This window comes from Sceloporus occidentalis, unplaced genomic scaffold, assembly GCF_023333645.1.
Source record: "Sceloporus occidentalis isolate IW3139 unplaced genomic scaffold, rSceOcc1.0.p SCAF_20, whole genome shotgun sequence".
NCBI lineage: Eukaryota > Metazoa > Chordata > Lepidosauria > Squamata > Phrynosomatidae > Sceloporus > Sceloporus occidentalis.
Window position 1 is genome coordinate 7,306,307 of NW_028317000.1, and position 26,444 is coordinate 7,332,750.

The 26,444-nt window shown below is 46.8% G+C and overlaps 1 protein-coding gene across 1 annotated transcript; it reads right to left on the minus strand.

Moving 5' to 3' along the window:
- Positions 1-774: 774 nt before the first annotated feature.
- On the minus strand, positions 775-24,477 carry LOC149301858 (immunoglobulin superfamily DCC subclass member 3-like). Its single transcript, XM_089483602.1, has 14 exons — positions 24,429-24,477; positions 20,314-20,649; positions 19,751-19,895; positions 18,280-18,410; positions 17,467-17,604; positions 15,959-16,117; positions 9,354-9,519; positions 8,433-8,683; positions 6,306-6,470; positions 5,456-5,644; positions 2,686-2,790; positions 2,236-2,365; positions 1,764-1,911; positions 775-867 (listed from the first exon to the last, which is right to left on the minus strand). The coding sequence occupies exons 1-14, from the start codon at positions 24,475-24,477 to the stop codon at positions 775-777; spliced, it is 2,205 nt and encodes a 734-aa protein (XP_089339728.1).
- Between the last annotated feature and the right edge of the window lie 1,967 nt (positions 24,478-26,444).

Sequence of the window (26,444 nt, forward strand, 5' to 3'; positions counted from 1 at the left end):
AGAAGCTATAGAAAAAGAGGAAAGGAACATAAGGAGGGGTTTGGCGAAGTGTCCACCCCAACCGCTCATGACGGAAGACGGTTGCCAGGGTGGACATTCGTGTGGGTTTTCTGCTGCTCCCGCTTTTGGTTTGGCGATATTTGGTATGCTGGTGCCGAGCGCCCAGGCACCATGGGTAGGGGGTATTGGAAAGGTCCTCACCCCTAACCCAGAACGGAGAATGGGACTCCTTTAGGACTAAATTTGAAGCCTCAACCTTCCCTGCCCCCTGGTCCCAAAGCCCCAAGTTGGCTTTGGCACAGTTTGGGGGAAGGCAGGGCAGGGGGAATGGGGCCAGCTTCCACGTCCGCACTGCGTCAGCTAAGAAAGAGAGGCACGGAGGTCAACGTCCCCCCAAATTTTGGCTTCCTCTCAAGATGGCTGACTCAAGATGGTGTCATGGAGAACTGGTCCCCGTTTTTTTCCCCCTCTCTCTGGCACTGACCCCCTCTTTTTCACGGAGGTTATTTGGCGGCCAGAGCGGCTGGCAGGTTGAGGTAGTTTTGGTATTTGTATCAAAAATAGATAATCCAGGACAAATGGACAAGGAGAGGTGGCAACCGGGCTGGAAGCTGAGTCCCCAGCGAAGGTGAGGTAGATTCTTTGGAGGTTTACGGTTGGACTCCCGGACAAGGTGGAGAATAAGGGAGCAAGAAGAGACCAAACCTCGACGGAGCTGCCACCATGGTCCGTACAAGGCCTCACCGTGCCCCCCTTTCCCCACCAGGCGTGGGCTTAACCGCTGGGCTGGGAGGGAGGGCAGCGCTCAATCGTCACTTCGAAATGGGGAGTGGCATGGTTGTTGCGTCCCTCGGAGGGCTGGGGGTTCTGTGGGGAGGAAATGAGGACTCAGGTTATCCGTACTGTCCTTGCGTTTAAAACAAAACAGCAATTTTCATCCTGCAAAGTTTCTTTTCACCTGCCAAGTTCTCCCCCTGTGATGTGAAATATATCTAACAGTCAATGCGGTTGCTTCCTGGGGACAGTGGGCCCTTGGTATCCACTGAGGTTTGGGTCCCCGCCTGGACAGAAAATTCTGCTTTTTAAAATTAATGTAAAAATTAATAAAAACAGTGATCAAAAAGAAAAAGAAAAGTCTGTTTTCTGCATGTAAGCAAAAAGTCCACTTGCAAATTTTGCAGCTATGCAAATTTTGCATGTAATAAGTCCAGAACAGCAAAGATTCTCATCAGTCTAAGATTCTCATCAAGGGACCTTATCAGACGTGGGCGAAATGTCATGCAAACAAGGCAGAAACATTGCGGAAGCAGCAGGGATGTGATCATCCATGGGGCTTCTAAAGTGTAATTGAGGCTTCCCGCTATGTTCCATCATGGAATCGTTCGCGGATATCCCATTATTTAGAAAATGGCTCCTCCTAGCTTCCCCGCAAACGATTCCATGACGGGAACATAGCGGGAAACCTAAATTACACTTTATAAGCGCCACCTTTGTACCCCATGACTTCTGACAATAGGTCACATGGGAAAGTTGGTGGCCTTATTGATCATGTTAGACTGCCATTCCCATCATCCCTCACCCATGATGACATTGCCAAGGGCTTTGCTCTCCAGCAGTATTTGGAGGGCTACATGTACCCCATCTTTATGGGCAGGATGCTGCCCCATCATGAGACCTTTATTCCGTGTGAGACAGTGTCTCAGGTTAAGTGGCATGAGCACTTCTGTCCTTCATATACACCCCAACAAGCACACATCCCTCACCTGAGTGACCAGTTCCACCATCTCTGAAGGCTTGGCCCCACGTTCGGGTTTCTGCTGGGTACGGGGAGGCTCCCGGGTGGTAGTCTGGACCAGCTCTGTGCCTTGCGGAACCGTCCAGCTCTCTTGCGTTCCTTTCTTGCAGAAAAGGCTGTAGGGAAGGAAGGGAGAGGAAGTCATACAATCCTAGAGTCAGAATAGACCCCAAGGGCCACCCAGTCCAACCCATTCTGCCATGCAGGAGCTCTCAATCAAAGCATCCCCAACAGATGGCCATCAAGCCTCTGTTTAAAATCCTCCAAAGAAAGAGACTCCACCATTCTTCTGCTGTCAAACATCTCTCATTGTCATTGCAGATTGGTGGCTTTGGTTGGGGGGGGGCAGCAGAGATGGGGTCTAAGGTCCGTATGCACCCGCTCTTCCCTGACCTAGACCCCATGGAGAGGTGAATGCAGGCAGTTTTATCAATGCTCACCTCTTGCGGTAGCCAAACATCAGGAAAAGGACACAGAATATGATGCATGCCATGCCGATGTGGACGCCGATGACAATGCCAGCGAGGGAGCTGTCCCCGTCCTGCCCACATTGGCAGACCGAGTTGGCATCTGGGAGAAAGAAGCACAATAGGAAGAAGAAGTTAAGAACTGGACCTGGATGCAGGAGCTCTCTCCTCTTGCTGTTTCCAGCTCCTTCCACCCCAAACCTTGGTATTTGGAGATAGACTGACTTTAACAGGGAGGTTCTGCACACATTCACCATGGCTAGTAGCCATGCGTAAGACTCTTTGCTACTGATTTAGTGGCCTTTTAAAGCTAGCCATCTAGCTCCGGTCCACCTCTGATTCCATACATTATAGTGTGATGTGAAGGAATTGATCTCAAGGTATGTATCTGTGGGTTGTAGGGTGCTTCTTCCAAAACCTTACCTAGCCTCTCCGAATTCTCCTTGAGCGAGACAAACCGCACGCTGCTGTTCCCATCGCCGTTCCCATTGAAGGCCTGGAGTTTGATCTCGTACATGGCGGACGGCTCTGTCAGGGAAAGAACAAGGTGGCCACGTTTTCAAAACAGCCGTGAGGGACATACCGCTTTGTGTTCTACCTGACTACAGATGAAAATGTTGGTTTTGCTTACCCCAGCCATATAAAATCAGTGTATTGTCCGCACTCATAAATTACATTTATTTCAGTCTTTATCAAGGGCTGGCGCCCCAGAAATACAGACTACAAAATGAAAAGCATTCCTGTCCTCATATAGGGAGCATCTATTATAATGGGATGCCTGCCAACCCTATATGGGATATCCCTTATGATAAGAGACATCTATCAGCCATATTCTAAAGGAAATGCCTTCTAATAAGGCACATCCACCAACCCTGTAAGGGACATCCCTTATGATAAGGGATACCTGCCAGCTCTTTAAGGGCAAACTTTCTGGTCCTCAGGGGACATCCATTATACCTGACAACCCTGTAAGGGACATCTCTTATGGTAAGGAACATCCATCAGCCCTATACGGGTCAGGTTTTCTGGCCTTCAAATAAAGGAAATGCCTTCTAATAAGGCACATCCGCCAACTCTATAAGGGACACCCCATATAATAAAGGATACCTGCCAGCTCTTTAAGGGCAAACTTTCTGGTTCTCAAATAAGGGACATCTATTATAATAAGGGATACCTGACAACCCTGTAAGGGACATCTCTTAAGGTAAGGAACATCCATCAGCCCTATAAGGGACAAGTTTTCAGGCCTTCAAATAAAGGAAATGCCTTATAATAAGGCCCAATCATAACTCTATAAGGGGCATGCATCTCTTATGATAAGGGACATCTATCAGCCATATTATAAAGGAAATGACTTCTAAGAAGGCACATCCACCAACCCTAAAGGAACATCCCTTATAATAAGAAATCCCTGATAACCCTATAAGGGACATCCCTTATATTGAGGGCCATCAATCAGCTCTATACGGGACAAGCTTTCTAGCCATCAAATAAAGGACACCCCTTATAATAAGGGACACCTGCCAGCCCTATAAGGGGCATCCCTTATGATAAAGGGGCACCTATAAGGGACAGGTTTTCTGGCCTTCAAATAAAGGAAAACCCTTATTGTAAGGAACACCTCCAAGCCCTATAAGGGACAAGCTTTCTAATCCTGAAATAAGGGACATCCATTATAATGAAGGACATCTGGCAACCCTTGGAAAGAGAGGTTGGCGGGGAAGAGAAAATGTCAGTGATGTTTCAGAAAGCTGACACTAGGGAGCAGTCTTGCATCTGAGAGGAAATGTGCAAAGCACCTTGTACTGTCAGGAATCTACCTCTGGTTTTTAGATTTAGTATTTTTTGACATTAACCAGTGTGTTGTAGTGGTTTGCGTGTCAGACTATGACTCTGGAAACCAGGGTCCCAATTGCCGCTCAGCCATGAAACTACCCTGGGCAAGTCACACTCTCTCAGCCTCAAGGGAAGGCACCGTCAAACCCCCGCTGAACAAACCTTGACAAGGAAACCCCCACGATAGCGTCACGGTAAGCATGAAACAACTTGAAGACACACAACAACAACAGCGCTGGGGCGGCAGCCCTGCAGCATGTTGAATGGTTACTGCTTGGAGACTTTCAGAAGAGATTGTGCTTTTTGCAAAAGGAGGGCACAGAAAAAAAGGGCAGTTGGAGGGGGGCAGAAAGTGCCACATACTCTAGGGGCACATGATGTCTGAGGACCACACAGAGACCACCCTGTTGTAAAGGATTGTGGAATAAGAGACAGATAGGGAATGATAAGATCATAAAGTTGAAAGAGACCACAAGGGCCATCTAGCCCAACCGCCTGCCATGCAGGAACTCTCAGTCAAAGCAACCCCGACAGATGGCCATCCAGCCTCTGTTTAAAGACCTCCAAAGAAGGAGACTCCATCACTCTCCAAGGGAATGTTTTCCACTGTCAAACAGCTCTTACTGTCAGGAGGCTCTTCCTAATGTTGAAGTGGAGTCTGTTTTCTTCTAGTTTGAATCCATTGCTCCGGGTCCTATTCTCTGGAGCAGCAGAAAACAAGCTTGCTCCATCCTCAAGGTAACACCCCTTCAAATACTTAAACAGGCCTATCATATCACCTCTTCTCCAGGCTAAACACAACCAGCTCTCTAAGCCACTTTCATATAATATGGTTTCCAGACCCGTCACCATTTTGGTTGCCCGCCTCTGAATATCCTCCAGCTTATCAACATCCTTCTTAAATTGTGGTACCCAAAACTGGACACTGTGTTACTCTAGGTGAGGCCCGACCAAAACAGAATAGAGTGGCACCATTACTTCCCTTGATCTAGACACTATACTTCTCTTGATGCAGCCTAGAATCGTATTGGCCTTTTTTAGGTGTCTGGAGCAGTAGAGCCAAACAAGCAAAATGGAGAGTGGCTCCACTTATCATCCTTTTGGTCTCATTTCTCTCCACGGTGCTGGATTTTTTCTGTGCGGGAAGAGTGGGATAGCCACTTTCCCCCTCTGTTTTGCACATGGGAGAGGACCCACATCTGTTCTATGGGTCCTCCCAGAAAGCTAATATGGCCCATGGTCTTCCCCAAACGGTTTCCCATCCTACGGTGTAACTGAGGCAGTGGTGGTATTGGGGTTTGGAACCGAGACCTTCGGCATTCATGTTCCTTTCATTTTGGAAGACCACTCAACTCACCCAAGTCACTGTAGACGAAGGAGTTGGCCGTGCCAGGCAAGAGCTGAGGACCCTCATAGTGGGCACTGGGCAGCTTCCGGAGGTAAAGTTTGAAGCCTTCAATCCGTCCAGGTCGGGCAGGCAGCTCCCAGAAGACTTGGACGGAGCTGATGTTCAAGATCTTGGTGAAGAAACCCAACGCTGCAGGGACTGAAGAGACAAGAGTCAAACGAGGGTCTGTGCTCCCCAGAAATTGGGAAAAGGAAGCCCCCCCCCCCCGCTATGCTCTGTAACATCTATATTTGTAACCAAAGGGGGCATCAGATGTACATAATCAAAAACAAATGATAAAACACAACCCTATAAAATGCTAAAATTCTAAAATTACTCTAGATAGGTCTCTGAGGGTCCATCTATCTGTTTGTCTATCCATCTATCCATCGTCTGCTGTAAACAAAAATTCCTAGACCAGTCATTGGGAGGATTCTGGGAGTTGTTGGCCAAAGCAGGGAACATATCTAAGATAAAGAAATGTATGCACATCTAAGATATGCGGACAACATAATATTAGCACAAGACAGCCCTTGCGGTCTCTTCCAAGTCTATGATTCTAGGACATTCAGGAACTCAGACCACAAGCTGAACATGAGTCAACAAGTGCGATGTGGCAGCTAAAAAGGCCAATGCAAGTCTAGGCTGCATCAATATGCAGTATAGTGTCTAGATTTAAGCAGAGGCTGGATGGCCATCTGTCAATGGGGATGCTTTGATTGAGATTTCCTGCATGGCAGGGAGTTGGACTAGATGGCTCTTGGTGTCTCTTCCAACTCTACAATTCTATGATTCTACGATAACAAGGAAATGGACTCACTGCTGCCCAGGGTGGTGGCCAGGATGGGCTGGGAATCCTGGCTGGCGCCCAAGGGTGAGTACGCCTTCAGGTAGATGGAGTAAGTTGTTGAGGGTTCGAGGTTGGTGAAGACATGCTGGAAGGTCGTCTTGCTGACCGCCTCTTGCAGTTCCCGGCTGTCAGATTCTGCAGGTAGGACAAAGAAAGAGCAAGGTTGGTAACAATGCCATATTTAAGGTGGGAACACCGGAGGGTAAAAGAGGGTGACCAGAAGCACTAGTACTGATTGGCATCATAGGAAGTCAACAGAAGGATAAGAAATGAAACATATATAATGAAAGATAGATATAGAAAACTGTTTAGAACAGCGGTTCCCAACCTGTGGGTCACAGCTCCTTTGGGGGTCGAAGGACCCTTTCACAAGGATCGCCTAAGACCATTGGAAAACACATATTTCCGATGGTCTTAGGAACTGAGACAAAAATAATTTTATGGTTCATGGGGTCACTCTCTCTACCATTCCATCATTCTCTGAAGATGCCAGCCACAGATGCTGGTGAAACGTCAGGGATAAACTCTTCCAGAACATGGCCACAGAGCCTGAAAAACCCACCAAAAACTAAAAATAAGAGTATGTATTGGCATATGCAATGAAGCCGTGTAAATATGTATATCTACCTAATGCAATAAAAGTTAAATGACAAAAACAAATAAGTACTGACTGGCATCCTGTTAGTGGCACACATAAGTCTTAAGTCCAACGTATGCCTTTTTAAAATGGGCATGGCATAAACTGGCATCCCTCTTTTCCCTTCCGCAATGAGCAAACCTTCCCGATTTTCCCCACTCCACAGCCATTCAGTAGTTGTTGCGGAACAGGGAGATCAGAGAGGCTTCTGGCTACGTTCCTGTCGCCAGATGCAAAACGCTGGCATCATCCACCAAGATTTCTGGAGGCTTCATGGAAGATGTTGGTGGGTGATGCCACCATTTTGCATCTGGATATAGGGACACAGCCAGATACTTTTCTGACCTTCCCACCCTTTGCCAACCACTGGCCTTTTTGAATGCTTGGGTGGGAAAATGGCAGCGGTGGCACCTCTTTGGTGCTTCCCCTTAAAAGAGTGCCAAGAAGAATTGGGCTTAGAAGAATCTGAATGAGACATTTCTGTGCAAAGACAGCAAACTTCATCCTTTACATCCTTTGTTGCATGGCCCTAAATTTTACCCTCAACTTATCCATGGATCGTATTAAAATCCATAATTTTGGCCCCTAAACCTGCCCTCGACTTATACATGAAGGTGACGTATAGTCGGGTATATACGATAGTCCTGGGGGTGGTGACTGGGAAGCCAGGGTATGCCCCCAAATCGTGCACAAAACATAGTGAAAATTAAAAGAATTGCCCTGAATTAAAATCTATATTTTAAATCTATCACTCACATAATATCCAAACAACTGCAGGAATACAGTGGATTGGGAGCAATTTACACGCACACATACATATGAAGAGAAGGGCTTCTCTTGAAGATTACAGCATCCAAACAGGTTCATGGATCCAAATGTCATTACAGGGACCCAAATTCTTATTTGGAAGGGGCGACTGACCTAGTGGTTTGAGTGCTGGACTACAACTTTGGAGACCAGGGTCCACTTTCCCTGCTCAGCCATGCAACCTATTAGGCTTGGAAAAGTCACTGGCTCTTGGGAGTTTATCCTGTGAAGATCCCGGAAAAATCGCACAATTACGCGAAACAATTTCGCACGACGTCGCACAAAACCCATCATGAAAGTGGTCCCAAAGAAGCATCAGTGCTCATCTTTTTACTTTCGGTATTTCAGCAACAATGCGTTTCTGATACCACTTTATATGCGCAAATGCGTGTGCTAATCATTAGCGCGATTACTTGCCATTTTCGCTTTATATTTGGGATGCTTTAAATGCACTTTAATCTTTCTTTAATGCCGAAATTAGCCCCAGTGGGATAAATTCTTCAATGTCAAGCCTCCTCTGAACAAATCATGCCAAGAAAAGCCCACGAAAGGCACATCTTAGGGTTGCCGTAAGTTGGAAACAACTTGAAGCCACACTATAACAATAACAACAACAAATACCTTTATCTTCTGGGATTCAGCTACTCACTCACCTCCTGCCTTACGGATGTGAAGCACGTAACCAATGATGGCCTCGGTCACTTCCATGGGAGGCTCAAGCCACGAGACCTGGATGGACGTGGTGGAGAGGGCAGTGGCCTTTACCCCTTCGGGGGAACTGGGCAGCTCTTTGGAGAGAGCCACAGCCAACCGGGCGCTGGCCTGGTTGGTGCCGGCGCTGTTCTCCGCGATGCATTGGTAGATGGCTTCGTCCGCCGAAGTGATCCTCTGGATCATCAGGGTGCTGCGGAAAGTCAGAGGAAGGCATTACTAGCAGGGTCGGGAAGGTGCTGATGGGGATGGCTGCGCCCCAGTTTAGCAAGCAGTCCAGATCGATTGCAATAACAGCCATTATATATATAAACCTCCCCTTATGACATCCCTCCAAGCCCTGTTTAAATATTTGAAGGGATGGCATATTGAGGAGGGAGCAAGCTTGTTTTCTGCTGCTCCAGAGAAGACACAGAGCAATGGATACAAGCTATAGGAAAAGAGATTCCACTTCAACATTAGGAAGAATGTCCCGACAGTAAGGACTGTTCGACAGAGGAACACACTCCCTTGGAGTATAATGGTGTCTCCTTCCTTGGAAGTCTTTAAACAGAGGCTGGATGGCCATCTGTCAATGGGGATGCTTTGATTTAGAGTTCCTGCATGGCAGAATAGGGTTGGACTGGATGGCCCTTTAAACTCTATGATTCTAATGCCGTTTCTCCAGCCTTTAGAATATTACACCCGTCAGAGTTTTGTGGAGGGATGGAGACTGGCAGCTTGAGGACCCCAGGATTGTTCTTGCAAAGATCTCTAAAAGCAACAATGCGCAAACCCACACACCACAATTCCCAAGTGCCTTGGGGAAATGGAAACGATTCCCCATCCCCCAAAAAGTCGAGTTTGCTGTCTGTTGGTCTCACCTGTTGTTATGGGTGAGTTTGATGTTTTCGCCGGGCGCCAGGACTTTGCCGTTCTTCAGCCAGATGAGGTGGGGCTCTGGCACGCCTTGTGCCACGCAGGTGAAGATGGCGCTGCTGCCAGGCGGCTTGGAGATGGACTGGGGCCACTGCACAAATTCAGGTGGAGCTGAAGAACAGAGACCGGGTGCAATGAAGTTCAATGAAAGTGCCACACCAGTTTCTAGGACAGGTTTACTCAAAAGTGATAGTTTAAAGGGGCAGTCATCCACCAAGAAGCATCCCACAACTAGACAGCTGAAAGGGGACCTCAGAGGTCATCTAGCTCAACCACCCACCAAACAGAAAACCAAGCAATAAAGATTTAACTTAAACTTCCCTGGCCTAGTGTAAAGATTGAGGAACACTGATTCTCCAAGAGTTACATCGCCAAGGCTTATTTGTTCATTTCCAGTGGGATCCCAGATTCCCAAGAGGCTTGTGGTGACAACGCATAATGATCCCGCTAATCTGGACTCCAGTGACGTGAAGTGAATGCTGTGGCCCTGCGCACTTGTTTACGGGAACCAGCGACTCCCCCAGAGAGAGGAATCGAAGAACTGTCACTCCCAGGGGACGATGCTCTTGTAAAACAAGATACGTTTTCCACACGCTTCGCTATAGCTAAAAACCAACATGCCAGGGATGGTTCTGGGCACCAAAAGTGGCATTCTGGTTTCACAAGAGAAGACTATTGTGAGCGGAGGGAGATGGTGATGGTGGAAAACGCCCTCCTGTTCCCTTGATGTTGCCTCCCATAGCAGTATTCTTCAGTGTCGGTATTATAAGAAAATCCGTATTATAGCCATTGTGTTTTGACATTGTTTTCCTTTGCTTCATCGTTTAGATCCTTTATGACATGCCCCTAAGTTTTACTCTCGACTTCTCCATAGCAAAATACATAATTTTGGCCCTAAAGTCTGCCCTTGACTTATACATGCGGTTGACATATAGTCAAGTATATACAATATGTATATCTCCCAGCATGGTGCAATGATTTGAGCTTTAGACTATGGCTCTGGAAACCAAGGTTTGCATCCCAGCTCAACTATGCAAACCCACTGGGTGACCTTAGGAGAGTCACACTCTCTCAGCCTCAGAGGATGGCCATGGCAAACCCCCTCTGAAGAAACGTGCCCAGAAAACCCCATGATAGGGTTACCATAAGTCACGACTTGAAGGCACCCAACAACAACAAGGTGGCATGTTAACATATGTAATATCCACCTTTATCAGTGCAAAATCATTGCTCTTCTGCCTTCCTGCCCTTTTAAATCTTTCCTATCCAGTGCGCTCTTTCTAGCTCTGGAGGCAAGGCCTCAGATGTGCAAAGATCATTTTTCTCTTGGCTATTCTCATCCTTTTCCACCTCAAGATCTGGTTGCCTGGGTCTCTTCCCTCACTTTGGGGGCTAGGATTGGAAGGACCCTCTTGCTCTGGGCTAGACACAATTGCAAACCTATTCAACCCTGCAGGAGGTGCATTCTCTTGCAAATCATGCATTATCTCTCTCCCATTCACATGCGCACACACATCACACAGGCACCACAACATTTGTGTAGGATTTCACAGAACAGTTGCTGGGGGAGTGGGGAATCACCCCAGGAAAATACTCCATAGCTCCCACAAAACAACAACAACAACAATATGGTTTTTGGGCTATGTGGCCATGTTCTAGAAGAGTTGATTCCTAATGTTTTGCCTTCATCTAAAATCATCTTTCTGCAAGTCCAAAAATCATCTTTCTGCACATCCCAAAGTCATCTTTCTGCAAGTCTTTCTCCCTTGCTAGCTCAATCTTTCCTTTTCTCAAAGTATTCATCTGATTTTTTACAATCGCAACATATAGTTTTACCAACAACTGGAAAGGTTATTTGCTTTTACATCGCCAAGAATTTGAACTGCATGCTGAACGATGGGATATCTTTTGGTCTTGCTTTCAGTGTTTGGTGCATTTGAAAATAGATAATGCATGATTTGCAAGAGAATGAACCTCCTTTTTCGGCATGGCCTTTGGTTAAGTACAATAAATGATTATTTGCTTCAATCATTCGGGGGAGAGGGTTATAAATAATTTATTATTATTATTATTATTATTATTATTATTTGATTGACTGATTGATTGAAATTATCAGGATGTTGGCGTCGTTCTAGAACAGTGGTCCCATCCTTTGGTCCTCCAAGTGTTTTGGACTTCCGCTCGCCAAAGCCCCTGCCGACTTGGTCAATAGTCCGGGATCCTGAAGTCCAAAACATCTGGAGGGTCAAAGTTTGGGAATCATTGTTGTAGAAGGACCAAGCGCATCTTTTTCACATTTTTGACCATGAAGAGGTATCCAGAAGAGGAATCGGAGCCCAGATTGTGCCCATTCTTCCAGCTGGACTATGGTCACCACCGTGCGCCCCACCCCAGGCCCACAGCGTGGGAGCCGACCGTGGAGGCAGATGTCACATTGAAACGCCTGACACTCTCCAGAAAAGAAGCTTTAAGCTCCCAAGACGGGAGGCATCTCATTAGGGCTGGGAAAAGAGCAGCAGCCCATCTCCGCCTGGCCCCCAAACAAAGGCAGCTCCCCTTCCTCCAGCCCCTCACTTGAGAATGGCTTTGTTGTCCAGGCGGCGCATGGAAAGGCGGGGTGTGAGGGTCAACTCTAACCTCCATGCGTTCCCCCATCCTCCACCATTCCCCAGAAAATGGACCAAGGGCCTATGCGGACTGCCTCGACTCCCCTCCGCACCCTGTTATGACCCCAAAACATATGCTGACTTGAGCCCCACGGCCCCTACCCACAGCATTCAGTTTAAATTATTCTGGATGTGTATTGATAGGACAATGAGAAAGCAAGTATGTTTGTACAGAGATCTTGCAGCACCTTTGAGACTCACCGAAAGAAAGAAATTGGCAGCACGAGCTTTCGTAGACTTGGGTCTACTTCCTCGGATGCATTTGGGGATGAGAAACATTTGGGGATGAGAAACCAAGGATGGCCTGTGTGAGGTTTTGCTCCCCGATGCTTGCTGAGGGGTGAGGCTGTTTTGTTTCAGACCATGAGACAGGGGTCTAATCTGCACTGCAGAAAGAATGCACTTTGACACCGCTTTAAATGCCATGGCTCCATCCTTGGTTCACAGATTGTAAACCGCTTAGAGAGTAGTGAGTCCACTGTTAAGCGGTATAGATATATAAATGCCATTGCTATTGCTATCCTATGGAATCCTGGGATGCATAGTTTGTTGGTGCACCAGTGCTCTCCAACCGCAAAGGCTAAACTTCAAATGCCAGAATCCCATCGCATTGAGCCATGATGGTGTCAAACTGCATTATTCCTGCAGCACGGATTAGACCAACATCCCAAGGGCTTCTTGTTGGTGATTGTTATTTCCCTCCAAATTGGCTTCAACTTGCAGGGATCCTGTGAAGGAGAGATTTCCAAGAGGTCTGATCTTCAGCTGCCTTGCTCTACTTTTGCAAACTCAGGACCACAGTTTCCCAGATTAAACCAAAGCACCTCTAAAATGAGGTCTTCCTTTTCCCCTCCTGGCTTCTGCCAAGCATTATTATCTTTCTCAATGATGTCTTTTCATGATGTCCCAAAATACAACAGCCTCGCTTTTGTCATTTGAGCAGCTGGGAAAGAGTTCAGGCTCAATTTGTTTCTGAACCCATTCATTTGTCTTTTTAGCCTTATCTATAAAACATTCCTCCAACTCCACACTCCAAACTCCGACACATAGCTCTCCTCAAACCAGGCAGTTCCAAATACATGGACAACCAATTCCATCTCGAATCTTGGTATGCCCTGTTGTAATCTAGCTTCTCAGGGGTTTCTTGAGTCTACTCACTTCATTCTTTGGGACGGGGACTTTTTGGAAGGATTTCTTGGATCTGCACTAAGGTGCTTCCAAAGTTTTTCTTAACTGCAGACCATGGTTTGCTGAGGCAATCCTATGGTTTGTAAGGCAAATTTTCTCCTTCTTTTAAAAATGGTCCTTAAAGTTATAGGCCAGAATCCAGTTGGGGGGTCTTAATAGCTTTGTAAGTGGATTTACGTCTGTGGGGATACCAATTGGGCAGATCCATAATGTCTGTATCCAGCAGTGACGGATGTGCAATGGCTGATGTGCATCACATCAGTCCCAATGCACATCAGGATGCTCTCACTGGCATCCTGTTATGTATCTTTGCAATTCAGTAAAGGCGTTCCTTAGCACCTTGTAGCTAGGTATACTATATAAACTCAAGTATATGTCTAAAGATTTTAGTCCAAAAACTGACTCCAAAAACCTAGGTCGACTTATCCATGGGTCAGTATAAATACTATACTTTAACTCTTATTAAAAAGGGAACCATCCCCTGCTGAAAGACAGGAGTGCAATCTGTCCTGGCATTGTTTTCCTTTGCTTCACCATTGAGATCCTTTGTTGCTTGTCCCTTTTACCCTTGACTTATCCAAGGATCATATCAAAAGCCATAATTTTGCCCCCAAAACCTGCTGTCGATTTATACATGAGATCGACTTATAGTTGAGTACATACAGTACATAAAGTTACATGATGTAATGGGTCATATAGTGCAAAAGTGCCATTTCGTTGAAGTGCTTGGCACTAAAACTTGAGAAACTTTTTTAAAGAAAGGAGAAGAGTCTAACTTTTTTTTTGTTCTGATCCATTTCAAAATTGAAAAGAACCCGACTAAGGATGGGAATACAGTATTACAGCTGGTGCTAGAACTTCCAGAAAATAGTCAAGGACGAGAGAAATGTTGCATGCATAGTAAAAAGGCAAGGGGAGGGAAACCAGAGCAAAAATACTGCAACCTCCTGACACACTGGCTTTGTCTGGAAGTGCCTTGGGTGTCCAGATGTACTGTCCATTATCTCCGTCTCTCTCCCTGCCCTGTATGGCCTCCATTTTCCCCTTCACTTCCCCCAAATCTGGTTCCATTTTAGAAAGCTGGTTCCCAGCCTCTCCGCAGAGGAGGAGGAGAAAGAAAGGAGGGGACAGCCATTGTGTGCGAGGAAAGGGGTTGTGACCTCTGTCCCTCGCTCTCACAAAAGTCAAGTGTGCGATTCCAGCTGGGAGAGTCTGCGCCGAACCCAAGTGGGTCCAAGTCCACCATGACCACCACCACCACCATTTTTCCTATCATTCCTATCATAGCCCTGTTTAAGTATTTGAATGGATGTCATATTGAGGAAAGAGCAAGCTTGTTTTCTGCTGCTCCAGAGAACAGGACCCGAACAATGGATGCAAGTGACAGGAAAAAAGATTCCACCTCAACATTAGGAGGAGCTTCCTGACAGTAAGGGCTGTTCGACAGTGGAATACATTCCCTTGGAATGTAGTGGAGTCTCCTTCCTTGGAGGTCTTTAAACAGAGGCTAGATGGCTATCTGTTGGGGATGCTTTGATTGAGAGTTCCTGCATTGCAGAATGGGTTGGACTGGATGGCCCTTGGGGACTCTTCCAACTCTATGATTCTTTGATTCTATGATTCTATGATCTCCATTGACTTTGGTGACGGATGCTTGAGATCAAGTGGGGGGCAGAAGGACTTTGGGCTGATCCGCCTCTCTGCTCCCAAGTGCAGATTTCCATCCCTCCATCACAACAAACCTCACTTTGGAAACCAAACCTCCTCCTCTCCGCCCTGCCCCCAGCCTCCCCAATTCCAAATTCAAAGCCACGACGGGGTCCCCTTGGCCAATGCCATCCCCCCTGACAAGAAGGCAGTTTTCGTTCCATCAATCACCCCGCGGCCCTTTGTCCCCGGCCCATGGGTCACGGCATCGACCCCCGCGTCTCTTTATCCGAGCCGCGGCCCAGAATCGATGGCCACTCGGGGGCCAGGTTCGATCCTGCTTCTCATCAGCCCTCGAGATGAGAAAGCGGACTCAGGGCCGGGAGGGATTGAAAGGAGAGGAGGGGGGGTCCGCGTGCTGAAATGGAACCGATATCGGGGACCAAACACCTTGAGGGCCGGGGGAAAGACAGATGCGCAAACACCCCCGTATCTGCCAGAAAATGAAGGCAAGAGACTTGATGGAGATGGAGAGCTGGGGTGGGCAAGAGCCAAAGGTCAAAGATGGGAGGGAAGCTCCTGTGAGACTGGTCCAGGGAGGCCTTACGCTCTCACATCTACTAGAATAATACCACTTTTTTTACAAAGGGAAAATGGTGGTCACGCAGGTCAATGTGACAGCTTAATGCAGCGACCCAGTGCAAAAACACATAGGTCTCCGTTCTGTCAACCATTGCAACTATTACCGTTGTAGCCAGAGGTACGTCTTTTTCACGTTACATCACGGTAACACTGTAATCAGAAATCCTCTACCATGTTTTCTTCTGGGGACTCCCAGGTAGATGAATCAGTGGGGCTAAGATGTGGCCTTAAACTCGCTGACAAAGGACAGCGGACAAAGGACACTTTGCATGCATTCAGAATGACATTAAGCCTTTTTAAAAAATACATTATTTCTATCTTGCATTACAGCTACCACCCCACTTACTTTCCTCTCTATGGATGGCATACTCTACCGTCTACCAGCTACTACCAGCGCCCACTCTCACCTTGAACCATGAGGATACCCTGCGCAGTACGGCGCACACGAGTGCCCGGGCGATTTGCAGCGCAGACATAAACACCAGCGTGTTTCACTGATACATCTGAGATCATGAGGTTGCCAGTTCCCAAGACTTGGATACCTTCGACCCCAATAGAACGTCCATCTGCAGAAATGGAGGGGGGGAAGACAGTGAGACCTTCAGGGCATACTTACTCCTTTCCGTTGCTTCCCAGTTAAAGCTTCCCCTTCCATCATCTTATAGTTTCCCCTATTCCCATCACAATTCCCTCTCATAGTACCATCATTCCCCTTACATGATAGGCCAACTTGCCTTCCTTTCATCTTAGGACAGTTTCTCCTCCTTCCAACTCAGTACAACTTCTCCTCCTTCCATCACATTACAATTCCTCCTCCTTTCATCTTAGTACAATTTTCCCTTCGTCCATCGCAATACAACTTCTCCTTCTATCTCAATGCACTTCGCCCCCTTCCATCTCAACACAGCCTCTCCTCCTTCCATCACAATACAACTTCTCCTCCATCTATTTCAGTGCAACTTCTCCTCTTCCTAGCATAATACAATTCCTCCTCCTTACATCTCCTTCCACCGACTGAACCCAAAGAGTGCTCAACAATGGCTCTTTTTCATCCTGGAGAGAAGTGACCAGTGGGGTCCCACAGGGCTCTGTCCTGGGCCCAGTGCTATTCAACATCTTTATCAATGACTTGGATGACAAAACTGGGGGAATACTTATCAAATTTGCAGATGATACCAAATTAGGAGGAATAGCTACTACTCCAGAGGACAGGATCAAGATTCAAAATGACCTGAATAGACTAGAAAGCTGGACCAAAGCCAACAAATTTGAAGGGGTGTCACATTGAAGAGGGAACAAGCTTGTTTTCTGCTGCTCCAGAGACTAGAACATGGAGCAATGGATGTAAGCTCCAGAAAAAGAGATTCCAGCTCAACATTAGGAGGAACTTCCTGACACTAAGGGCTGTTCGACAGTGGAACACACTCCTTCCTTGGAGTGTAGTGGAGTCTCCTTCCTTGGAGGTCTTTAAACAGAAGCTGGATGGCCATCTGTCGGCGATGCTTTGATTGAGAGTTCCTGCATGGCAGAATGGGGTTGGACTGGATGGCCCTTGGGGTCTCTTCCAACTCTACAATTCTATGAATCTATGATCTCAGTACAACATCTCCTCCTTCTAATTAGCTTCAGTCCTCTTCCTTCTTTCTTAGTACAACTTCTCCTGTTCCAACTAGGTACAATCCTCTTCCTTCCATCTTTGGACATCTCTTGCTTCCATCCTAGGACACCTTCTCGTTTCCCCTCCATCCCTCAGAGTAGTTTCATCTCCTTCCATCAGAATTGCTGTCCGTACTTGATCGTAGTATTGCTTTCCTATCCATCCTTCCCCCTCCTTCTCTCATAGTACAACTTCTGCTCTTCTATCACAATAAAACTTCTCCTTCTCCTATCAAAGTCAAACTCCACTGCAACTCACCCAGGCGACTCCAGGAGACGATGGGCCGAGGGTTTCCGGTGGCAATGCACTCCAGGATGGCCGTCTGATGCACCGTGATGGTCAGGTTCTGCGGTCCTGACAAAATGACTGGTTCCTTGTAGAGTTTGGGAGCAGAGACTGCAGGAAGAGGATAGAAAAGAGTGAGAAGGGGAGCAAGTGTGCAAGCGAGAGAGACCCCAAATCTCCGAGCCACATATAATATAATGTCCATAATATAATTTATTCTTTATTTATTATAAAATATAATATCCATGAATTTTGACAACGTTCATTTAACCATCCTACATGTGACTTTTAAAGTGAACATAACATAGACATTAATATTAAATTAAGCTATTAATATTAATGTCTGTGTTAAAGTTTACTTGAAAATGACATGTAGAATGGTTAGGAACACTGTCAAAATTCATGGTTATTAAGTTATCAATTTGTATAATGCACCTTACAATAATAATAATAATAATAATATGAAGTCGAAGGCTTTTATGGCCGGCATCCATAGTTTTTTGTGGCTTTTTCGGGCCATGTGGCCATGTTCCAGAAGAGTTCATTCAATGAATAATAATAATAATAATTGTGAAAAATTGGAGAGTCTGGAATCATGTAATGTATGAATGTGGACAATTGTAAATCTGCCTAGTTATGTTAACTGGAATTAATGCGTTTATTTGGTATTGAGGTAAAGCACAAACTTAATAGTGGCTTCCTTATTGTCAATGTCATGCGTTTCAATGGTCCCTCTCTTGGAAACCTAGCAATGCTCTCCCACGCTCAGGGGAAAGAAATGCTCACCACTGATGCTCAGTGTGGCCTCTTGGCTGTAGCGGGTGTTGGCGATGTTGCTGGCCACGCAGCGGTAGGTCCCTACGTCTGAACGCCGGACGCCCGTAATCTGTAAGATGCCAGTCGGGAGCAAGGTGAACCTAGTGAAAAGGACGAGGTGGGAAACAAAAGAGAAGAATCAGGACACAATCCATCATCCTTCTCCTTGCAAGCTTTTCTTGCTTCTATAGCAAGAGGATAGTCTCCTGGTAGCCTAGATAGTCTTCTATAGCAACCTAGATAGTCTTCTATAGCAACCTAGATAGTCTTCTATAGCAACCTAGATAGTCTTCTATAGCAAGAGGATAGTCTCCTAGTAGTTTTTGTGGGTTTTTTGGGTGATGTGGCGCTGTTCTAGAAGAGTTTATTCTTGACGTTTCACAGCATCTGTGACTGGCGTCTTCAGAGAATGTTGGCATGGAAGTGAGTGGGGTATATATATATTATGTGACCCTACTGTCTTCCATGCCAGCATTCTCTGAGGATGCCAGCCACAGATGCTGGAGAAACATCAGGAATAAACTCTTCTAGAACACAGCTTCATAGCCCAAAAAACCCACAAAAAACTATACTTTCCAACTGTTTTTTTTAAATCATATTTTTATTTTAACATGAATCTTACACACCACTGATATTGATAAGCACAACGTTAAGACAACATTTGGGATCCTGGGGTCGGTCATTTTGCAGGGTCTTTAGCTCTCCCTGACAAAGTGTGTGGGTGCTTCACAAAACAATAAATCCCAGGATTCCACACCATAGCAGTAAAAGTGGTCTCAAAACCGCATTATTCCCACAGTGTAAATGCACCCTAAGAGTGCATGATAAGAGTGCAAAATATGCAGTTTGAAATCATTTTAAGTGTCGCAGCCCAAAGCGATGGAATACTGGGATTTGGCATTTTGTGAGATGTTTAGCCGTACTTGTTTTTATTTGTTCATTTATTTTATTTATATCCCGCCTTTCTCTTCATAGGGACCCAAGGCGGCTCACAGATAAAACCTTTAAAACCATTATAAAGTTCAAGCCTTTAAAACATCTATATGTAACATCACATAAGATATAGCCCAGCGGAGAGCTCTGGTGCCCACACCAAACTACAAATCCTCAGTTTCCATAGCACTGCACCACAGAAGTTAAAGTGGCATCAAACTGCTTTACATCTGAAGCAAAGGCGCAACTTTGACGCCGCATAAACGGTCATGGCTCAGTGCTATGGAACTCTGTGAGATATTTAGGCTTCTCTGTCAGTGAACTTCAGGAGCATTTAGGATAAGAATCTATTTTAGGATGAGAATCATCCCCAACTTTCTTTTATCAGATGAGACTTCCATCCTTAGGTTTAATCCAAGACATCGGCTTGATCTCTGCCAGGAGACCCAACTCAATCCAGACCCTCTTCCGAACCCATCATCTCTACCTGCCGTTCTCCAACACTCACCGGTAGTCATCTGTTTGCAGGGCCGTCCGGTTGCGTTCCCAGGTTATGGTGGCTTCAGGGACCCCTTGGATGAAGCACTGGAACCGGGCAACGCCTCCCTCTTCCACCGACATGGACTCCGGGTGCATGTGGAATTTGGACAGGGCTGAAGAGAGAGAGAGAGAGAGAGAGAGAGAGAAGGTACATGATGTGACGCTCAGTTTCTTGATCAACACCAGCCTCCTGCTTTCTGGGACGCTAATGTACCAAATGAAATTAGGGGGCTTTGACTGAGAGTTCCTGCATGGCAGAATGGGGTTGGATTGGATGGCCCTTGGGGTCTCTTCCAACTCTATGATTCTATGTCCTGGAAACGGAGGATGTCTGGTCACCCTGGAACTGGGAGCCTTTGGGAGCAGAATAAAGAATGAATGGGTATGCTCTGGAGCAGCAGAAAACAAGCTTGCTCCCTCCTCAATATGACATCCCTTCAAGTATTTAAACAGGGCTATCATATCACCTCTTAACCTTCTCTTCTCCAGGCTAAACATCCCCAGCTCCCTAAGCCTTGTACTTGAACTTACTGGCAATCTGGACTCTGGCCTTGCGACTAACAAGCAGACCATAGCGGTTCTGGGTGGCGCAGCTGTACTCTCCGGCGCTCGACTCGGTGGCATTGGTCGTGGCATCGGGGCTTCCCCCTCCTCGCGGCCGCCGGTGGACACTCTCCAGGAGAAGGGAGCCATTGGATAAGATGGCCATGTGGCTGTCGTTGGAGAGGGCCATGCCATTCCTGTACCAAGTGATGGTGATGGGCGCTTCGCCTTCCACTTGACAATGCAGGAGCAGAGGACGATCCCGGACAGCAATCACATCGCTGGGCTCCAGGACGAAAGCCAGCTCTGAAGCGTAGACCAGACCTGCAAAGAAGAAAACTGTCAGGCCTGGGTATCCAGGGTAAAAAGGATATTCAAAAACATTTGTCAAAAGCCCAAGAAACGTGCATCTCGAGCGTCAAGAAATTCTACACAAATTTTGCACATGGCTGTTGAGATGCGTTCCAATGTTGTTGAACAAACATTGATAAGCTGCACTGATACTAAAAAGGTTTCATTTATCTTGTTCAACACATTTCGGGGGGCAGACCCTTTTCCAAGAGCTGGTTCTTCTATACTTTTATGTGGACATTTCACCTGAGGCTGAGAGCGTGTGACTTAATGCCCAGGGTTTGCCAGTGGGTTTTGTGGCTAAATGGGGAATTGAACCCTGGTCTCCAGAGTTGTAGTCCAACCCTCAAACTACTACACCATACTAGCTCCATATAAGTGTGTGTGTGTTTGTGTGTGTCTATATATAGAGAGAGAAGGAGAAAGAGAGAGACACACATCCATACTCCCGCACACCCAAACACATAGACAGTCATTGTTGTGTACCTTCAAGTCATTTCTGACTTATGGCGAGCCAAAGATGAACCTATCATTCTGGGGCTGAGAGTGTGTGACTCACCCAGTGGGTTTTCATGGCTGAGGAAATTGAACCGTAGTCTCCAGCATTGTCATTTGATGCTCAAACCACTACACCAAGCTGGCTCTCATCTATCTATCTATCTATCTATCTATCTATCTATCTATCTATCTATGGGCCTGAACAGACAGGCCAAAATAAAGCTGTATTGGGTCACTTTGGAGGTATGCTGTTTAAATGGTGTATGTGTCTTAAGAGGCCAGAAGCTTCACCAAAGCTATGTTCCAGTCCTAAGGACTAGAGTGCGGCTTTGGTGCAGCTTCTGGCCTCTTAAGATGTATGCATCATTTAAACATCATACCTCCAAAGTGACCCAATACAGCTTTATTTTGGCCTGCCAGATAGATAGATAGATAGATAGATAGATAGATAGAGAGAGAGAGAGAGAGAGAGAGAGAGAGACTGTATATTCTCAACTATAAGTTGACCTCACGTATAAGTCGATGGCAGGTTTTGGGGTCATAATTATGGATTTTGAGTTTATCCATGGATTGGTCGAGAGTAAAACTTAGAGACATGTAACAAAGGATATCAAAGATGAAATGAAGGAAAACGATGCCAAAGAATTTACAACATTCCGGCAGGAGTAACTATTTTTGCTTTTCCAACTCAGGCATTCAAAAAGTTCAGAAATGGAGCCACGGTGGACAGAGTAGAAGGGGCTGATGCTCCTTTTAGGTGCTCTTGGGATGGAACAAGCCCTTGCCTTTTGCCGCTCTACTCACAGAAAGCGAGTGGGTCCTTTTTATGACCCATGGATAAGTTGATCTAGTTTGGTCAAATTTTTGAGTAAAATTTCTAAACTTATACACAAGCACACTCATCCCTCCGCATCTGCAGCTTTGACTTTTGCAGATTTGATTATTCGCGGATTGGATTAATATGTTCTCTCTAGGAATATATCAGTCCACCAGTGCAGCTCTGTGGTCAATTTTAACCAAATGTTGCACCAAAGGACCTAGGGATTTCTAGAGAGAAAACTCCGCTAGGCATTTGTAGCTCTTCCAACTCAACTCAATGGTCAGTGTCTGGCAGACGTTGACCACAGAGTGACACTGGAGGACCTAGACATTCCTAGAGAGAACACTCCACTAACCATTTGTAGCCCCTCCGGCGCAACTCTAAGCTGGATGGTCATCTGTCTGGGATGCTTTGATTTGGATTTCCTGCATGGCAGGGGGTTGGACTGGATGGCCCTTGCGGTCTCTTCCAACTCTATTATTCTATGATTCTATGATTCTAACTATGTCTGGCAGATGTTGATCACAGAGTTGCACTGGAGGACGTAGAGATTTCCAGAGAGGTGTTCTCTTGAGTATAAACATCGTGTTTTTGTTATTTGTGGTTCTTCCACATCCACAGCGGTCCTGTGCCCCTAACTCCAGCAAATGGGGAGGGACAAGTGTATATGCAGTAGATATCTTACATTGATACAGAAACAGACAAATACATATAGGATGTTCCAAGGTGGGCATGGGAGTGGAAGCAAACAGAGGGGCAAAGGCGATCCTCTTTTCTCCTCAGCTGCATCCTGCAACTCTTGTGCCAACCTCCCTGGCATCCCACTGCTGCCAAAGAGGCTTTCGGGGAGGTACATAATGGGCTTTGTGGCCAAGGAGAAAAGGAGGCAATTAAAAACCTCTTGGCCTCCGAGTGGGGGATCCTCTATGGCTTCAAAGGGGCTAATCTTCCTTCCTTCCTTCCTCTCCTCCCTTCTTTCATTTGCACCCCTTCGGTTCCCCCTCTTCAGGGCCAGGCCCATTTAATTCACAAAATGCTCTTGGCCAAGGCCCAAAACCCAGCCCCTTTGCCCTCCTCTTGTGTCCTCTGTGCCCGTGCCAAAATCGGAGCTCGTGCTAAAACTAAGAGAGCAAGGAGGGTTGGTATGAAAATGCCGCCAGGGCAACCCCACGTTGCCACGTGTCTCCCTTCCGACTCGGATTCAGCCCCAAAAACTGTGCCCATGGGCTACCTACCAGGTGGCCTGGGCCTCTCTTGTGCCCTCCAAAATGCCAGCCATCTTTATAGTGTGAAATCAAAGGCTTTCATGGCTGGCATCCCTAGTTTTCGGTGGGTTTTTCGGGCTACGTGGCCATGTTCTAGAAGAGTTTGTTCCTGACGTTTCGCTGGCATCTGTGGCTGGCATCCCCAAACTATCTTTATCTTTATAGTCCTCCTTGCAATTCCAAAGTAGCCCTTTGTTAATGCTCAAACCAAAGGCCATTTGCATACAAAGATGTGGAATATTTGCAAACCCCTTCTGGTGAAACTGGCCAAGCAAACCCCACGATAGGTTTGCCTTAGGGTTGCCATGAGCCAGAAATGTCTTGAAGGGACCTAACTGAGGCTAAGAGAGTGTGACTTGTCCAACGTCACCCAGTGGGGTTACAGGGCCAAGCAAGGATTCGAACCCTGGTCTCCAGAGTCGCTCAAATCACTACGCCACATGCTAGGAGGGTGCAAATCCCTCCTTTTAGTGGGCTTTTCCTTTTCAGGTGCCAAAAAAGTGTAACCGTTCTTCTCTGAGAAGACCCAAAGGACTCAAGCAGCCAAAGACCTTGGGAGCCACAGACCTAAGAACACAGCAAAAGAAACCAAGCTCAGGGTGGCTTCCGGATGGGGCTTTCGAGGGAGCAGGCTTCCCTCCGAACTTAGGGGTGCCCATGCTGCCCACCACGTGGCTCATGCCTCTCCTTCCCATATTTCAAAGCCAACAGATGGAAATCATGGTGGGGTGTTGCAAAAAGGAGAGAGAGAGACTTTAATCCCCTCAGGGAGCCACTCGCTCGGGCCTTTCAAAAGCCACAAAAGTTAAACTCCCTCCGTTGACAATGGAGTCCGTCGGGGAGGGTGCGCGCCCATGATGGACACCGAGGAGACGGCGGGGGGGGACCCGGGATTGTCCCCCTTGACATCTTGATGGATGCCGCCATTCAGGCCCGTCCTTAGCAACTGCATGGAGGCCCCACGGCAGAGAGGCTTTGCAGGGGGGCCGGCGAGAGGGACAATGCCCTGGGTCGCAAAGGGGCCGAGGCAGCCCCTATTGTCCCTTCCACAAAACAATGGCCCCCATCTTGGCCTGGCCCATCTGCCCAGCCCACGTGATGCTCTCAGGGTGAGGTTCCCATGACTTTCCCCATCACTCAAGGATGGGTCCTGCACCCTTTGCACCTACCATGGGTCCATTCCTGCCCCCAATAGTCATGGTGACCCCCAGACTTCATTCACACCTATATAACACACCCGTTTCAATGCATATCATCTTCACACTTGGCGGCAGGCTCAGTCATCCATGAAAGTGCACCAGCCATGCTGTGGCAAGGCATTGGCCTGGTGGATGGACCCCAACAATGGGCATCAATGGCTCGGCCACCAATGGGATCCTTCTGGTGGCCAAAGGGAACATTCCCATTACAAAACGGAAGGGGTTCCCCTCCTTTGTGGCCCCTAAGTCAAGGTTCGGTAATTGCAACGGGCCCAGAGAGGGGCAATTTTTGGCCCCTGGGATTCTCTGGGTTGGTGCACAAGGAACTGCCAAATTTCCAAAACAGACATCAAAGTGGCCAGGAGGCAACTTTTGGTTTTGAAAAACTGATTATTATATTCTAAAAACTGTTTAAAAGTGTGGGATGGACGCAACTGACAGTCGGTCCCCTGTATCCACGGATTCTTTATCCATGGATTCGAACATCCGTGACTTTAAAGTTATTCAACCGAAGTATCAATTCCAAATCGCAAACCTGGGTTTTGCCATCTTGTGGAAGGGACACTCTGTTTTACAAAACATGTGAAGAAGTAGACTGAAGTATACCAAAGCTCATGCTGCCAACCTCTTCCTTTCAGTTAGTCTCAAAGGTACTTCAAGATCTGTCTACATCTGCCATTGTGTTTAATGGGACTTGAACATCCAGATTTTGGGATCCATTGAGAGTCTGGGAACCAAACCCTAGCGGATACCAAACACCCACTGTTTATAAGGTGAACTGCCGTTCCTAAAGGTTTCTGGGTGTTGGCATTCACTTTTATTTTCTTTAAGTCATTAAACAGAGACTGGATGGCTATCTGTTGGGGATGCTTTGATTGAGAGTTCCTGCATGGCAGAAATGGGGTTGGACTGGATGGCCCTTCGGGTCTCTTTCAACTCTATGGTTCTATTTTAGCCAGGAAAAACAGAGTTTGGCGTCAAAGGCTATGAAACCAGCCACATGGGACCACGATTTGCCCACCTATGTTCCAAATTCCACGACTGGAGCAAAGAATTGAACACTATTGTTCAAAAACAACCGCCATCCTCAACCTGAATCAATCCCTTAATCTAACTAATATTACCTGACCCATCACACCTCCCAAGTGGGGTTGCCAAAATGAAAACTGGAGAGGGCTCCTGTGCTTTTGATGGTCATGTAGAAGATGGGATTGTTGTGCAACAAGCAACACCTCCTGAACCCTCTTCTACACAACCCTTAAAGATGCAGGATTAGGAGTCCCTTCCACTTTTCTCTTTGGCAACTCTCCTTTCCAAGAGGGTTGGGTTTGGGATCGCTGCCAACAGCATGGGATGCGGATGCTTATCTGAAACACTGCCTCTGGTAAACAGGTTTTGCATGCCAGCATTCTCTGAAGATGCCAGCCACAGATCATGGTGAAACGTCACAAACAAACTCTTCTGGAACATGGCCACGTAGCCCAAAAGACCCACCGAAAACGACGGTTTTGCAGGCTTTTCGCATTGTTTTGAAAGCCTGTGATGCCTGTTTAACAACTTTATCATCTCAAATCTCAAACTCCTTTGCACTTTCTCAGAGACGTTGCTTTCACGTTTTGGAGTGAGGAGGGGAGACTATGGCTCACCTCCCATGCCAGATTCCAAAATTACAAATGCATCTGAGGAAGTAGACCTAAGTCTAGGAAAGCCGATGCCGCCAACTTCTTTCTTTCAGTGAGTCTCAAAGGTGCTACAAGATCTCTCTACATACTGATTCTACAGACTGTTATACATGGCTATATCTTGCAACTCAGCTGGAAATCAAGAGTTTCCTCTTCGGACAAAAGGCAGGCAGCAGGGAGCACAGTTTTGTACCATTTGGGAAGGAAAGGACATGGGAAAAAGTGGTCAAGGAATGGGTTTCTCAAGGGTTGAGGAAACCTTGGTGAGAACAATGCTGGAATGATGAGAACTGTTGCCGATTGG

What these genes read in the sequence shown, in the direction of transcription:
- LOC149301858 (XM_089483602.1), bottom strand. Translation starts at nt 24,477, where the DNA reads ATGAAGTCTGGGGGTCACCATGACTATTGGGGGCAGGAATGGACCCAT. An exon ending in CTGCAAACAGATGACTACCG is followed by an intron (nt 18,411 to 19,750) that starts GTGAGTGTTGGA and finishes CCTTTTCACTAG; the next exon opens with GTTCACCTTGCTCCCGACTG. An exon ending in AAACTCACCCATAACAACAG is followed by an intron (nt 8,684 to 9,353) that starts GTGAGACCAACA and finishes GACTTTCCGCAG; the next exon opens with CACCCTGATGATCCAGAGGA.